This window comes from Amphibalanus amphitrite, unplaced genomic scaffold, assembly GCF_019059575.1.
Source record: "Amphibalanus amphitrite isolate SeventyFive unplaced genomic scaffold, NRLGWU_Aamphi_draft 000211F_arrow, whole genome shotgun sequence".
NCBI classification, from domain to species: Eukaryota; Metazoa; Arthropoda; class Thecostraca; order Balanomorpha; family Balanidae; genus Amphibalanus; species Amphibalanus amphitrite.
The window spans coordinates 63,374-80,024 of record NW_024881706.1 but is presented as its reverse complement, the minus strand read 5'-3'; the positions used below and the strand labels follow the sequence as shown (position 1 = coordinate 80,024).

Here is a 16,651-nt window from a genome sequence, read left to right as displayed (position 1 = left end):
TTGTGCTTTTCTGACGTTCATAAAGTTGGCTTCAAATTCGGATTCGGATTTCAGCACCACATTCGTGGAAAAAATGACAAAAACGGACCCCTCAGAATCGATTTAAATTAACAGGATAGATAGAGCAGGACATGCTTATTATGAAAATAAATCACCTAGGCTTGGCACCCCCTAAGAACTGAGGAATCTTAGGTCAAAGTTCAAGGTCATTCTCGGCGGACCCTTTGGATTCTCGTAAAAATTGGTACAACTATAGTCCATGAAGAGTTGATTTCAAAAATATCAGTATCTTACTTTGGCAAGCAGCACGAACTGATATATAATAGGTCAAAGGTCAGAATCAAGGTCACGTATGTGTAATACAGGAAGTGGAAGTGACCACGTGGTCAGGTGAGAAAGGAGGACCCCTTAGATTTCAATAATTTTTTGCTCAATGATGCAACCAATGTTGGAGATGCTACTGCTGGTTTTTCTTGTTTTGGCAAGGTCAAACTACGGAGAAATGACGGGTCAAAGGTCAAGGTCATTTTTAGCGGACCCTTTCGATTCACATATAAATTTTTATCCCAATACAATTTTTAATTTTGGTTATTATTCTGCATATTGTTAGGCTTGGCAGGTCTTAAATTATTTTAAAATATTTAAATAATTTAACCTTTAATTCACCTATCCCAACATGGCTACCGTGCGAGCACCTATCAAAACCTTGATGAAAATAACAAACCGAAAATCCATTTGACCTTGGACGTGCCCCGTGCCGGTGCACTGGCCTTAGGGGTGCTGAAGAACTTGATTTGGTAGGTATAGTGTGTTTTGGTGTGGGTTATTGTAATTTTAATGTATTGCACGTTGCCTGATTTGTGACACAACTTACAAAATTGAAATAGCAGTCGTAAGTAGTGTTAGTGTCGCAAGTTGACCTTGCCTTGGGGTATACCGAATAGGTCACAGGTCATTCGGGTCATTGCCTCGAAATTTACGTGGTACGTGTAAAATTGTTTGAACTTGAGATCCTGAAAATTTTGTTGCAATCCATTGATGCTAATGCAAGTTATAGAGCTTGAACTGACAGGTCGTTTATGAGGCCTCCATCCATGCCAGCGAGGCAGCAAGAGTGTTGAAAATGGTCCATAATATGCTATTTCACATTTATTGGGGTATTCAGGAATTGGAAGTAGCCTAACACCATTCCAGCAACTACTGGCGAATCCAGAAAGGCGGTCTTGGACGCTGCAAGGGTCATCCCCCCAAAAATTCTCCCGATTCCAAAAACGTGTCCCAGATGACCCCCATGACCTCCAACGAGCTCTGCGATGACCCCAAGTTGACCTTTTTGACCTGACGTGTCCCAGATGACCTCTGTGACCTCCAGTTTAGCTCTGATAACTCTAAGCTGACCTCTGTGACCTGGCATGTCCCAGATGACCTCCATTTGAGCTCTGTGATGACCCCAACTTGACCTCTGGGACCTCACGTGTCCCATATGACCTCTGTAACCTCTAAGTTATCTTTCTGATGACCCCAAGCTGAACTCTGTGACCTGACATGTCCCAGAAGACCCCCAGTTGAGCTCTGTGATGACCATAAGTTGACCTCTGTGACCTGACGTGCCTCCAAGTTGCCCTTTGTGACTGACGTGTCTCAGCTGCATCAGTGGTCTCCAATTGAGCTCTGTGATGACCCCAAGTTGACATCTGTGACCTGACGTGTCTCATATGACCTCCAATTGAGGTCTCTGATAACCCCAAGCTGACCTCTGTGACCTGACATGTCCCATATGACCTCTGTGACCTCTAAGTGACCTCCCTCATGACCCCAAGTTGACCTGTGTGACATGACGTGTCCCATATGACCTCTGCGACCTCTAAGTGATCTCTCTGATTACCCCAAGCTAACCTCTGTGACCTGACGTGTCCAAGATGACCCCCATGACCTTCAATCGAGCTCTGTGATGACCCAGGTTGACCTCTGTGACTTGACATGTCCCAGATGACCTCCGTAACCTCCAATCGGGCTCTTTGATGACCCCAAGCTGACCTCTGTGACCTGACGTGTCCCAGATGACCTTCAATTGAGCTCTGTGATGACCCCAAGTTGACCTCTTTGACTTGACGTGTCCCATATGACCTCTGTGACATCAAGTGACCTCTCTGATGACTCCAAGCTGATCTCTGTGACCTGACATGTCCCAGATGACCTCCAATTGAGCTCTCTGATAACCCCAAGCTGACCTCTGTGACCTGACATGTCCCATATGACCTCTGTGACCTCTAAGTGACCTCCCTTATGACCCCAAGCTGACCTGTGTGACCTGACGTGTCCCAGATGACATCCGTGACCTCCAATTGAGCTCTGATGACTCCAAGCTGACCTATGTGACCTGATATGTCCCAGATGACCTCCAATTGAGCTCACTGATGTCCCCAAGTTGACCTCTATGACCTGACGTGTCCCATATGACCTCTGCGACCTCTAAGTGAACTCTCTGATGACCCCAAGCTGACCTCTGTGACCTGACGTGTCCAAAATGACCCCCATGACCTTCAATCGAGCTCTGTGATGAACCAAGTTGACCTCTGTGACTTGACATGTCCCAGATGACCCCCATGATCTCCAACAGAGCTCTGTGATAACCCCAAGTTGACCTCTGTTACCTAATGTGTCCCAGATGACCTCAGTGACCTCCAATTGAGCTCTCTGATGACTCCAATCTGACCTCTGTGACCTTAGGTGTCCCAGATGACCTCCAATTGAGCTCTCTGATAACCCCAAGTTGACCTCTGTGACCTGACATGTCCCATATGACCTCCACGACCTCTAAGTGACCTCTGATGACCCCAAGCTGACCTGTGTGACCTGACGTGTCCCAGATGACCTCCGTGACCTCCAATTGAGCTCTGATGACTCCAAGCAGACCTCTGTGACCTGATATGTCCCAGATGACCTCTAATTGAGCTCACTGATGACCCCAAGTTGACCTCTGTGACCTGACCTGTCCCAGATGACCCTCAATTGAGCTCTGTGATGACCCTAAGTTGACCTCTGTGACCTGACGTGCCCCCAAGTTGCCCTTTGTGACCGACTTGTCTCAGATTGCCTCCGTGGTCTCCAATTGAGTTCTGTGATGACCCCAAGTTGACCTCTGTGACTTGGCGTGTCCCATATGACCTCTGTGACCTCTATGTGACCTCTCTGATGACTCCAAGTTGACCTCTGTGACCTGACGTGTCCCAGATGACCCCCATGTCTCTCTCTCTCTCTCTCTCTTTCTCTCTCTTTCTCTTCACGTGCCGGTGTCGCGGATCCTATAGGCAAATTTTGTACATACCAGTGTTGATCCCCAGTCTCTGACCGGACATGTATTTTTCCTTCCCTTAGGATGCCGGCGGCGGCGACGACAGTGCGCCGGCGCACATCTCTATGGAGGTGGACACGGCGACCCTTGGGCGACCGCCGCTGCCGCGGTTTGCTACAGGTGGCGATGGCCACTAATCTGTTGGAGGAGGCGCCCCCGGCACAGGTCCCAACCGCCGGAGACGCGGCAGAGACCGGGCAGTGGGCTGGCTTCCAGTCGCGATACGACGCGGTCGTGACAGCGTCTCAGTACACAGGAGCCGCGGCTGTGGACGATTGTTGAGAGACGGCGCGGGGCACCGATAGAAGCTTGTCTGCTAGAGATCAAATCCTGTCTGCTGGTGGTATATAATGCCGCGTAGGCGCTAATGCCGCACTTCTCGCTCTCGATCACCTCCAGCAGTCGCGCGGCGTACCTACGCTCGCTGCTCCTCGAGTAGATGGGGCGGCAGCGGCGCGGGCGGAGCCTGTGGAGGTGGTGGCGAGGGCGACACAACTCTGAAGCTTTGGAAAAAAAGCTGATAATACATACTATATAATAATAATACATACTATATAAAAAAAATGCTGATAATGCATACTACATACTAAAGCTGATAATACAATATATACGAGCGGAAGCGGCGCGCGCACAGCGCCAGCACCGTGTCGAGATCCTCCGGCGGCCTGCGCTCGTCGCTGAGCGTATGTAGACTACTTGTGTCTTGTAGACAGTAGAGCTCGTCTTGACGGCGAAATGTCATTGTCCAATTTTTCACTGTCCGGCGACCGCGGGATGACATTAACACTGTATGTCACGCCGTGCACATTATGAGCTGACCTTTCCGTGACCTCTCACTGGTAGCCCGGCCCCGCTACATAGCCATGAGGGGTGGTTTTGTCTGTCGTTAGGCGTCCCGGCCGGTCCGCCGGTCCGCCGGCTGTCTGGGTGACGAACGGCGTCCGTGGCGACCACGCGCGGGACGCACTAGCCGCTGGCTCTCCAGCAAACGGTGCACGACCTGGGTGTTACCCGTTGCCATTATCCATTATCCATTAGCAATCCACATGTGCCTATGTCTGTTTTCGTTGTGAATAAATGTTTGCCTTGACAAGCGAGCTGAAACATCTTTCAATCGCCCAGTGTCATTCGATGCAATGCCCGATCACGTGCTGCGAAAAGGTTATATCTCACTCCACGCTGGGGCTCCTAGATTTTCGCGCCTGGTGGGGGAGGGGCTGAACCGTGAACCTCCCAGTGAAGGGGCTGAACAGCCCCCCATCCCCTCGATTTCAACTCAGCTCCTTGACTAGATGTGTTGGTAGTATTAGAACGAGTATTAGAACTCTACCTGAGACGAGGCCACTTGAAGTACCTGGTGCCCTCACCCTGCTGACCTTGAAAGACACGAGTCTAAACTTTTAGTGTAGCACAGATGCATGCTAAGGCGTGCCAAAGAACGGCGGCGCTACCGTCTGATCGCTTTCAAAATGACCTCACTCTATTTCTCGTCAAAAGCTGTAGCTTGATCACCAGGGTTCTATATTTACTTTGAAACTGAACACGCCCAGCGCTGGTACACACGCGGAGCGGCTTCACATGCGTATACACTCGGTCATCACATGTGGGCATTACACGAGGCCCGGCCGAACAGAACTTGGTGCCGCTAGCGGCCTGGTAGTGCACGGTCAGGCACGGCTCGAAGCCGACGCCATTGACGACGGCGAAGCGCTCCATGTCCTTGACTAGCTGTGCGGGACCGATGCGGTCCACGAAGCGGAAAGGTCCGCCGGTGAGTGGCGGGAAGCCGAGACCCAACACGCTGGCTCCGAGGTCGCCACGTCGAGACCTGTCAAAATGCGGTGCACTTAAGGCCTACAACTGAGGCAACCACAATCACGAGTCAGGAGTCAGGTTAATGGCGGCAATACGATTAATACCAATAGATTAAGCTAAATAAATCAGGCTATGAACTGAATAATTTGAGTCACATCCACCTTCTCAGCTAGCAATGTGAATCTCTCACCGACGTCGGGCTCGTCTTCCATAGCCTGTTCGGTGAGCCCCAGAAGCCGGGCGCCATCCACAGAGCGGGCGACGAACGCGTCGGCGTACTGGGCCAGACCGAGAGAGCGCAGCCAGCCGCCCACCGGAACGCAGCTCCATTCAGAGACCTGACAAAGAACGGAACGGTCACTCTACCTGTACCATAGCATTGCAATATTTTCACTGTCCACGTAGCCATCGGGAGTCGGTGTGCCGAACCCTACCTGTGTGGTAGCAGCGCGAAGCGGAGCGCTGGGCGTCGGGTCCACCACGACCGGCGCCGGCACTCCCACCGGCCACTGCATCACGGCTCAGTCTTAACAGCCTAATATCAGCAAACATCCGTCTCTAGAAAACCAGCAGCACGTGACGTACCGCTAGGCTAGTAGCCCTGTGGTGCTCGCAGCAGCGTCAAGCTCTCCTGGCGACCGACGAACAATGGACGGTCAAAGAAAGTGAGGGCAGGAATATGGTCAGGGTGGGATCAGATATACAACTTACGGGAGCTGACAGGAGCTGCCAGGAGCCTACGGCAGCTGTCATGAGCTATCGTGAGCTGCCAAAGCTGAAAGGAACTTACGGGAGCTGAAAGAAGCTTACGGGAGCTGCAAGGAGCTTACGGGAGCTGACAGAAGGTGACAGGAGCGAGGTTACAGCTAGGCGAGGTCACAAAAGTCGGTATAGGTCACAGGAAAACAAACGAATGTCACAAGTAGTCACACGAAGACGACGGGTCCTACGAGGTCACAGGAAGTCAGGTGAGGGTGGGAGAAGCCACTCAAAGTTCAGCGAGGTAAAAGGAGGTTGAGGAAAGCTCACGTGGTCATGCGAAGTCTCTAGAGGTCATATGAGATCACAAAGAATCAGTAGAGGTCAGATGAGCTATAATAAGTCTGGCGACGCCCCACAAAGTCAAACAAGTTTTTTTTTTCTCGTCGTGAATGACGTGTGACGTCGTGAGTGTGTGAGGGAGAGGTGCCATGAAATAAGCAAATAAGCTGAAAAGCTTTTGCACAGATCCCGGACTGTAGTGTATGATGTCTACACATGTGAAAACATTCAATAAAACCGAGCAAAAAAAAAAAAAAAACAAGATCACGCATTGTCCTACGGTCGGGGAGGTCACACGAAAGTTAGGTGAGGTCACATGAGGTCATCGCAATCAAGCGGTTTCACTTGCATAGGTACTCATGTTACTTCCCCTTACTTTGCGTGACCTCGTGGGTCATCACCCGACAACTGCCCTCCCAAGTGCTCAGATACCTATCCATCTCGCCCCACCTACGGACGAGTATTGGCGCCGCAGGACCCACCTGGTGAGGGAGGCTCCGTTCGGAACTGTCTCCGTGTCCGTCTCGATCCGGGCTCGCGGCGGTGACCAGCGCGTCCTCTGGCGCGTCACCAGTCGCAGCAGACCCGACGTCAGACGACGCAGCTCTGGCAACGCGGTCTGCATGCGGCTCCAGGTGGCACGCTGCCGAGAGCGCAGACGGCGTCACGTGGCTCCCGCAGCTGCCACCCGCCATCAGGGGGCAGGCGCCGTCCAGGGCCACCGCCAGCTGCTGCAGCTGGGTCAGCAGCTCGGCCTCCCGGCGCGACCGGCGCAGGGTCGGCGGACGCAGCGACAGCGCGCCGTCAGCCAGCGGCTACAGCCGGGTCAGCGCCGGCCGGTCCTCGGGCGGCAGCTCGCGGCGCACAGTCTCCTCGACGGCGGCACTGAGATCGCGCACGGCGCGCTGCAGCACTGAGAACTGGTGGAACGACGGGTGGTACCAGTCCCGCGCACGACCGGCACACAGCGCAACGAACTCGCCCGGAAAACGCACACTGTCACACGGTGCATCTCCGTCACTTGATTCGACGGGCGCGTCCTCACATCCGAGAACCGACTGGCGTTCACTGTCAGAAGTTCGTGACAGATTAGTGGCCATGGCCACCTGTAGCAAACCGCGGCAGCGGCGGTCGCCCAAGGGTCGCCGTGTCCACCTCCATAGAGATGTGCGCCGGCGCACTGTCGTCGCCGCCGCCGGCATCCTAAGGGAAGGAAAAATACATGTCCGGTCAGAGACTGGGTATCAACACTGGTATGTACAAAATTTGCCTATAGGATCCGCGACACCGGCACGTGAAGAGAAAGAGAGAGAAAGAGAGAGAGAGAGAGAGAGAGAGACATGGGGGTCATCTGGGACACGTCAGGTCACAGAGGTCAACTTGGGGTCATCACAGAACTCAATTGGAGACCACGGAGGCAATCTGAGACACGTCGGTCACAAAGGGCAACTTTGGGGCACGTCAGGTCACAGAGGTCAGCTTGGGATCACCAAAGAGCTCAATTGGAGGTTACAGAAGTCATCTGGGACACGTAAAGTCGCAGAGGTCAACTTGGGTCATCACAGAGCTCAATTGGAGGTCACGGAGGTCATCTGGGACACGTCAGGTCACACGGGTCAACTTGGGGTCATGAGAGAGGTCACTTAGAGGTCACAGAGGTCATATGGGACATGTCAGGTCACAGAGGTCAGCTTGGGGTTATCAGAGACTGCTCAATTGGAGGTCATCTGGGACATGTCAGGTCACAGAGATCAGCTTGGAGTCATCAGAGAGGTCACTTGATGTCACAGAGGTCATATGGGACACGTCAAGTCACAGAGGTCAACTTGGGGTCATCACAGAGCTCAACTGAGGGTCATTTGGGACACGTCAGGTCACAGATCAGCTTGGAGTCATCAGCGAGGTCACTTGAGGTCACAGAGGTCATATGGGACACGTCAAATCACAGAGGTCAACTTGAGGTCATCAGAGAGGTCACTTAGAGGTCGCAGAGGTCAAATGGGACACGTCAGGTCACAGAGGTCAGCTTGGGGTCATCAGTGAGCTCAATTGGAGGTCATCTGGGACATATCAGGTCACAGAGGTCAGCTTGGGGTTATCAGAGAGCTCAATTGGAGGTCATCTGGGACATGTCAGGTCACAGAGATCAGCTTGGAGTCATCAGAGAGGTCACTTGATGTCACAGAGGTCATATGGGACACGTCAAGTCACAGAGGTCAACTTGGGGTCATCACAGAGCTCAACTGAGGGTCATTTGGGACACGTCAGGTCACAGAGGTCAGCTTAGGATCATCAAAGAGCTCAATTGGAGGTCATCTGGGACATATCAGGTCACAGAGGTCAGCTTGGAGTCATCAGAGCTCAATAGGAGGTCACAGAGGTCATCTGGGACACGTCAGGTCACACAGGTCAGCTTGGGGTCATGAGAGAGGTCACTTAGAGGTCACAGAGGTCATATGGGACATGTCAGGTCACAGAGGCCAACTTGGGGTCATCAGAGAGGTCACTTAGAGGTCGCAGAGGTCATATGGGACACGTCAGGTCACAGAGGGCAACTTGGGGTCATCAGTGAGCTCAATTGGAGGTCTTCTGGGACATATCAGGTCACAGAGGTCAGCTTGGAGTCATCAGAGCTCAATTGGAGGTCACGGAGGTCATCTGGGACACGTCAGGTCACAGAGGTCAGCTTAAGGTCAACAGAGAGGTCACTTAGAGGTCGCAGAGGTCATATGGGACACGTCAGGTCACATAGGTCAACTTGGGGTTATCAGTGAGCTCAATTAGAGGTCATCTGGGACATATCAGGTCACAGAGGTCAGCTGGGAGTCATCAGAGCTCAATTGGAGGTCACGGAGATCATCTGGGACACGTCAGGTCACACAGGTCAGCTTGGGGTCATGAGAGAGCTCAATTGGAGGTCATCTGGGACATGTCAGGTCACATATCAGCTTGGAGTCATCAGCGAGGTCACTTGAGGTCACAGAGGTCATATGGGACACGTCAAATCACAGAGGTCAACTTGAGGTCATCAGAGAGGTCACTTAGAGGTCGCAGAGGTCATCTGGGACACCTAAGGTCAGAGAGGTCAGCTTAGGATCATCAAAGAGCTCAATTGGAGATCATCTGGGACATATCAGGTCACAGAGGTCAGCTTGGAGTCATCAGAGCTCAATTGGAGGTCACGGAGGTCATCTGGGACACGTCAGGTCACAGAGGTCAGCTTAAGGTCATCAGAGAGGTCACTTAGAGGTCGCAGAGTTCATATGGGACACGTCAGGTCACAGAGATCAACTTGGGGGTCATCAGTGAACTCAATTGGAGGTCATCTGGGACATATCAGGTCACAGAGATCAGCTTGGAGTCATCAGAGCTCAATTGGAGGTCACGGAGGTCATCTGGGACACGTCAGGTCACACAGGTCAACTTGGGGTAATGAGGGATGTCACTTAAAGGTCACAGAGGTCATATGGGACATGTCAGGTCACAGAGGTCAGCTTGGGGCTATCAGAGAGCTCAATTGGAGGTCATCTGGGACATGTCAGGTCACAGAGATCAGCTTGGAGCCATCAGAGAGGTCACTTGATGTCACAGAGGTCATATGGGACACGTCAAGTCACAGAGGTCAACTTGGGGTCATCACAGAGCTCAACTGAGGGTCATTTGGGACACGTCAGGTCACAGAGGTCAGCTTAGGATCATCAAATAGCTCAATTGGAGGTCATGTGGCACATATCAGGTCACAGAGGTCAGCTTGGAGTCATCAGAGCTCAATTGGAGGTCACGGAGGTCATCTGGGACACGTCAGGTCACAGAGGTCAGCTTAAGGTCATCAGAGAGGTCACTTAGAGGTCGCAGAGGTCATATGGGACACGTCAGGTCACAGAGGTCAACTTGGGGGTCATCAGTGAGCTCAATTGGAGGTCATCTGGGACATATCAGGTCACAGAGGTCAGCTTGGAGTCATCAGAGCTCAATTGGAGGTCACGGAGGTCATCTGGGACACGTCAGGTCACAGAGGTCAGCTTGGGGTCATCAGAAAAGTCACTTAGACGTCACAGAGGTCATATGGGACACGTCAGGTCACAGAGGTCAGCTTGGAGTTATCAGAGCTAAACTGGAGGTCACGGAGGTCATCTGGGACACGTCAGGTCAAAAAGGTCAACTTGGGGTCATCACAGAGCTCGATTGAAGGTCATGGGGGTCATCTTGGACACGTCAGGTCACATGTCAGCTTGGGGTCATCAGAGAGGTCACTTAGAGGTCGTGGAGGTCATATGGGACATGTCAGGTCACAGAGGTCAACTTGGGGTTATCAGAGCTCAATTGGAGGTCATCTGGGACACCTAAGGTCAGAGAGGTCAGCTTAGGATCATCAAAGAGCTCAATTGGAGGTCATCTGGGACATATCAGGTCACAGAGGTCAGCTTGGAGTCATCAGAGCTCAATTGGAGGTCACGGAGGTCATCTGGGACACGTCAGGTCACAGAGGTCAGCTTAAGGTCATCAGAGAGGTCACTTAGAGGTCGCAGAGTTCATATGGGACACGTCAGGTCACAGAGATCAACTTGGGGGTCATCAGTGAACTCAATTGGAGGTCATCTGGGACATATCAGGTCACAGAGATCAGCTTGGAGTCATCAGAGCTCAATTGGAGGTCACGGAGGTCATCTGGGACACGTCATGTCACACAGGTCAACTTGGGGTCATGAGGGATGTCACTTAAAGGTCACAGAGGTCATATGGGACATGTCAGGTCACAGAGGTCAACTTGGGGTTATCAGAGCTCAATTGGAGGTCATCTGGGACACCTAAGGTCAGAGAGGTCAGCTTAGGATCATCAAAGAGCTCAATTGGAGATCATCTGGGACATATCAGGTCACAGAGGTCAGCTGGGAGTCATCAGAGCTCAATTGGAGGTCACGGAGATCATCTGGGACACGTCAGGTCACACAGGTCAGCTTGGGGTCATGAGAGAGCTCAATTGGAGGTCATCTGGGACATGTCAGGTCACATATCAGCTTGGAGTCATCAGCGAGGTCACTTGAGGTCACAGAGGTCATATGGGACACGTCAAATCACAGAGGTCAACTTGAGGTCATCAGAGAGGTCACTTAGAGGTCGCAGAGGTCATCTGGGACACCTAAGGTCAGAGAGGTCAGCTTAGGATCATCAAAGAGCTCAATTGGAGATCATCTGGGACATATCAGGTCACAGAGGTCAGCTTGGAGTCATCAGAGCTCAATTGGAGGTCACGGAGGTCATCTGGGACACGTCAGGTCACAGAGGTCAGCTTAAGGTCATCAGAGAGGTCACTTAGAGGTCGCAGAGTTCATATGGGACACGTCAGGTCACAGAGATCAACTTGGGGGTCATCAGTGAACTCAATTGGAGGTCATCTGGGACATATCAGGTCACAGAGATCAGCTTGGAGTCATCAGAGCTCAATTGGAGGTCACGGAGGTCATCTGGGACACGTCAGGTCACACAGGTCAACTTGGGGTCATGAGGGATGTCACTTAAAGGTCACAGAGGTCATATGGGACATGTCAGGTCACAGAGGTCAGCTTGGGGCTATCAGAGAGCTCAATTGGAGGTCATCTGGGACATGTCAGGTCACAGAGATCAGCTTGGAGCCATCAGAGAGGTCACTTGATGTCACAGAGGTCATATGGGACACGTCAAGTCACAGAGGTCAACTTGGGGTCATCACAGAGCTCAACTGAGGGTCATTTGGGACACGTCAGGTCACAAAGGTCAGCTTAGGATCATCAAATAGCTCAATTGGAGGTCATGTGGCACATATCAGGTCACAGAGGTCAGCTTGGAGTCATCAGAGCTCAATTGGAGGTCACGGAGGTCATCTGGGACACGTCAGGTCACAGAGGTCAGCTTAAGGTCATCAGAGAGGTCACTTAGAGGTCGCAGAGGTCATATGGGACACGTCAGGTCACAGAGGTCAACTTGGGGGTCATCAGTGAGCTCAATTGGAGGTCATCTGGGACATATCAGGTCACAGAGGTCAGCTTGGAGTCATCAGAGCTCAATTGGAGGTCACGGAGGTCATCTGGGACACGTCAGGTCACAGAGGTCAGCTTGGGGTCATCAGAAAAGTCACTTAGACGTCACAGAGGTCATATGGGACACGTCAGGTCACAGAGGTCAGCTTGGAGTTATCAGAGCTAAACTGGAGGTCACGGAGGTCATCTGGGACACGTCAGGTCAAAAAGGTCAACTTGGGGTCATCACAGAGCTCGATTGAAGGTCATGGGGGTCATCTTGGACACGTCAGGTCACATGTCAGCTTGGGGTCATCAGAGAGGTCACTTAGAGGTCGTGGAGGTCATATGGGACATGTCAGGTCACAGAGGTCAACTTGGGGTTATCAGAGCTCAATTGGAGGTCATCTGGGACACCTAAGGTCAGAGAGGTCAGCTTAGGATCATCAAAGAGCTCAATTGGAGGTCATCTGGGACATATCAGGTCACAGAGGTCAGCTTGGAGTCATCAGAGCTCAATTGGAGGTCACGGAGGTCATCTGGGACACGTCAGGTCACAGAGGTCAGCTTAAGGTCATCAGAGAAGTCACTTAGAGGTCGCAGAGTTCATATGGGACACGTCAGGTCACAGAGATCAACTTGGGGGTCATCAGTGAACTCAATTGGAGGTCATCTGGGACATATCAGGTCACAGAGATCAGCTTGGAGTCATCAGAGCTCAATTGGAGGTCACGGAGGTCATCTGGGACACGTCAGGTCACACAGGTCAACTTGGGGTCATGAGGGAGGTCACTTAAAGGTCACAGAGGTCATATGGGACATGTCAGGTCACAGAGATCAGCTTGGGGCTATCAGAGAGCTCAATTGGAGGTCATCTGGGACATGTCAGGTCACAGAGATCAGCTTGGAGCCATCAGAGAGGTCACTTGATGTCACAGAGGTCATATGGGACACGTCAAGTCACAGAGGTCAACTTGGGGTCATCACAGAGCTCAACAGCTCAACTGAGGGTCATTTGGGACACGTCAGGTCACAGAGGTCAGCTTAGGATCATCAAATAGCTCAATTGGAGGTCATGTGGCACATATCAGGTCACAGAGGTCAGCTTGGAGTCATCAGAGCTCAATTGGAGGTCACGGAGGTCATCTGGGACACGTCAGGTCACAGAGGTCAGCTTGGGGTCATCAGAAAAGTCACTTAGACGTCACAGAGGTCATATGGGACACGTCAGGTCACAGAGGTCAGCTTGGAGTTATCAGAGCTAAACTGGAGGTCACAGAGGTCATCTGGGACACGTCAGGTCAAAAAGGTCAACTTGGGGTCATCACAGAGCTCGATTGAAGGTCATATGGGGGTCATCTTGGACACGTCAGATCACATGTCAGCTTGGGGTCATCAGAGAGGTCACTTAGAGGTCGTGGAGGTCATATGGGACATGTCAGGTCACAGAGGTCAACTTGGGGTTATCAGAGCTCAATTGGAGGTCATCTGGGACACCTAAGGTCAGAGAGGTCAGCTTAGGATCATCAAAGAGCTCAATTGGAGGTCATCTGGGACATATCAGGTCACAGAGGTCAGCTTGGAGTCATCAGAGCTCAATTGGAGGTCACGGAGGTCATCTGGGACACGTCAGGTCACAGAGGTCAGCTTAAGGTCATCAGAGAAGTCACTTAGAGGTCGCAGAGTTCATATGGGACACGTCAGGTCACAGAGATCAACTTGGGGGTCATCAGTGAACTCAATTGGAGGTCATCTGGGACATATCAGGTCACAGAGATCAGCTTGGAGTCATCAGAGCTCAATTGGAGGTCACGGAGGTCATCTGGGACACGTCAGGTCACACAGGTCAACTTGGGGTCATGAGGGAGGTCACTTAAAGGTCACAGAGGTCATATGGGACATGTCAGGTCACAGAGATCAGCTTGGGGCTATCAGAGAGCTCAATTGGAGGTCATCTGGGACATGTCAGGTCACAGAGATCAGCTTGGAGCCATCAGAGAGGTCACTTGATGTCACAGAGGTCATATGGGACACGTCAAGTCACAGAGGTCAACTTGGGGTCATCACAGAGCTCAACTGAGGGTCATTTGGGACACGTCAGGTCACAGAGGTCAGCTTAGGATCATCAAATAGCTCAATTGGAGATCATGTGGCACATATCAGGTCACAGAGGTCAGCTTGGAGTCATCAGAGCTCAATTGGAGGTCACGGAGGTCATCTGGGACACGTCAGGTCACAGAGGTCAGCTTAAGGTCATCAGAGAGGTCACTTAGAGGTCGCAGAGGTCATATGGGACACGTCAGGTCACAGAGGTCAACTTGGGGGTCATCAGTGAGCTCAATTGGAGGTCATCTGGGACATATCAGGTCACAGAGGTCAGCTTGGAGTCATCAGAGCTCAATTGGAGGTCACGGAGGTCATCTGGGACACGTCAGGTCACACAGGTCAACTTGGGGTCATGAGGGAGGTCACTTAGAGGTCACAGAGGTCATATGGGACATGTCAGGTCACAGAGGTCAGCTTGGGGTTATCAGAGAGCTCAATTGGAGGTCATCTTGGACATGTCAGGTCACAGAGATCAGCTTGGAGTTATCAGAGAGGTCACTTGATGTCACAGAGGTCATATGGGACACGTCAAGTCAAAGAGGTCAACTTGGGGTCATCACAGAGCTCAATTGAAGGTCATCTGGGACACGTCAGGTCACAGAGGTCAGCTTGGGGTCATCAAAGAGCCCGATTGGAGGTTACGGAGGTCATCTGGGACATGTCAAGTCACAGAGGTCAACCTGGGTCATCACAGAGCTCGATTGAAGGTCATGGGGGTCATCTTGGACACGTCAGGTCACAGAGGTTAGCTTGGGGTAATCAGAGAGATCACTTAGAGGTCGCAGAGGTCATATGGGACACGTCATGTCACACAGGTCAACTTGGGGTCATGAGGGAGGTCACTTAGAGGTCACAGAGGTCATATGGGACATGTCAGGTCACAGAGGTCAGCTTGGGGTTATCAGAGACCTCAATTGGAGGTCATATGAGACACGTCAGGTCACAGATGTCAACTTGGGGTCATCACAGAGCTCAATTGGAGACCACTGATGCAGCTGAGACACGTCAGTCACAAAGGGCAACTTGGAGGCACGTCAGGTCACAGAGGTCAACTTATGGTCATCACAGAGCTCAACTGGGGGTCTTCTGGGACATGTCAGGTCACAGAGTTCAGCTTGGGGTCATCAGAAAGATAACTTAGAGGTTACAGAGGTCATATGGGACACGTGAGGTCCCAGAGGTCAAGTTGGGGTCATCACAGAGCTCAAATGGAGGTCATCTGGGACATGCCAGGTCACAGAGGTCAGCTTAGAGTTATCAGAGCTAAACTGGAGGTCACAGAGGTCATCTGGGACACGTCAGGTCAAAAAGGTCAACTTGGGGTCATCGCAGAGCTCGTTGGAGGTCATGGGGGTCATCTGGGACACGTTTTTGGAATCGGGAGAATTTTTGGGGGGATGACCCTTGCAGCGTCCAAGACCGCCTTTCTGGATTCGCCAGTAGTTGCTGGAATGGTGTTAGGCTACTTCCAATTCCTGAATACCCCAATAAATGTGAAATAGCATATTATGGACCATTTTCAACACTCTTGCTGCCTCGCTGGCATGGATGGAGGCCTCATAAACGACCTGTCAGTTCAAGCTCTATAACTTGCATTAGCATCAATGGATTGCAACAAAATTTTCAGGATCTCAAGTTCAAACAATTTTACACGTACCACGTAAATTTCGAGGCAATGACCCGAATGACCTGTGACCTATTCGGTATACCCCAAGGCAAGGTCAACTTGCGACACTAACACTACTTACGACTGCTATTTCAATTTTGTAAGTTGTGTCACAAATCAGGCAACGTGCAATACATTAAAATTACAATAACCCACACCAAAACACACTATACCTACCAAATCAAGTTCTTCAGCACCCCTAAGGCCAGTGCACCGGCACGGGGCACGTCCAAGGTCAAATGGATTTTCGGTTTGTTATTTTCATCAAGGTTTTGATAGGTGCTCGCACGGTAGCCATGTTGGGATAGGTGAATTAAAGGTTAAATTATTTAAATATTTTAAAATAATTTAAGACCTGCCAAGCCTAACAATATGCAGAATAATAACCAAAATTAAAAATTGTATTGGGATAAAAATTTATATGTGAATCGAAAGGGTCCGCTAAAAATGACCTTGACCTTTGACCCGTCATTTCTCCGTAGTTTGACCTTGCCAAAACAAGAAAAACCAGCAGTAGCATCTCCAACATTGGTTGCATCATTGAGCAAAAAAATTTTGAAATCTAAGGGGTCCTCCTTTCTCACCTGACCACGTGGTCACTTCCACTTCCTGTATTACACATACGTGACCTTGATTCTGACCTTTGACCTATTATATATCAGTTCGTGCTGC

The 16,651-nt window shown here is 51.3% G+C and overlaps 1 protein-coding gene and 1 long non-coding RNA gene across 7 annotated transcripts; one reads left to right on the top strand and one right to left on the bottom strand.

Moving 5' to 3' along the window:
- The first annotated feature begins 611 nt into the window (after positions 1–611).
- Positions 612–4,165, top strand: LOC122385211. The gene is made up of 2 exons (XR_006257172.1): positions 612–797; positions 3,379–4,165. It is a non-coding gene; the product is annotated as an uncharacterized LOC122385211 (long non-coding RNA).
- A 694-nt stretch (positions 4,166–4,859) lies between these two features.
- LOC122385172 (NAD(+) hydrolase tir-1-like) lies at positions 4,860–16,268 on the bottom strand. Of its 6 annotated transcripts, XR_006257167.1 has the most exons (5): positions 16,157–16,268; positions 6,694–7,414; positions 5,605–5,801; positions 5,361–5,508; positions 4,860–5,183 (listed from the first exon to the last, which is right to left on the bottom strand). XR_006257167.1 is itself a non-coding variant. In XM_043373243.1 (3 exons), exons 1-3 carry the CDS (start codon positions 6,904–6,906, stop codon positions 5,080–5,082), a joined length of 465 nt encoding a protein of 154 aa, XP_043229178.1. In that variant the 5' UTR covers positions 6,907–6,921; the 3' UTR covers positions 4,860–5,079. The 6 variants fall into 6 exon arrangements, 2 of the variants coding, with proteins under 2 accessions (XP_043229178.1, XP_043229179.1); XR_006257169.1 differs by lacking the exon at positions 5,605–5,801 and having other exon boundaries at positions 16,157–16,266; XR_006257168.1 differs by lacking the exon at positions 6,694–7,414 and having other exon boundaries at positions 5,605–5,728; positions 16,157–16,180.
- Positions 16,269–16,651: the final 383 nt, after the last annotated feature.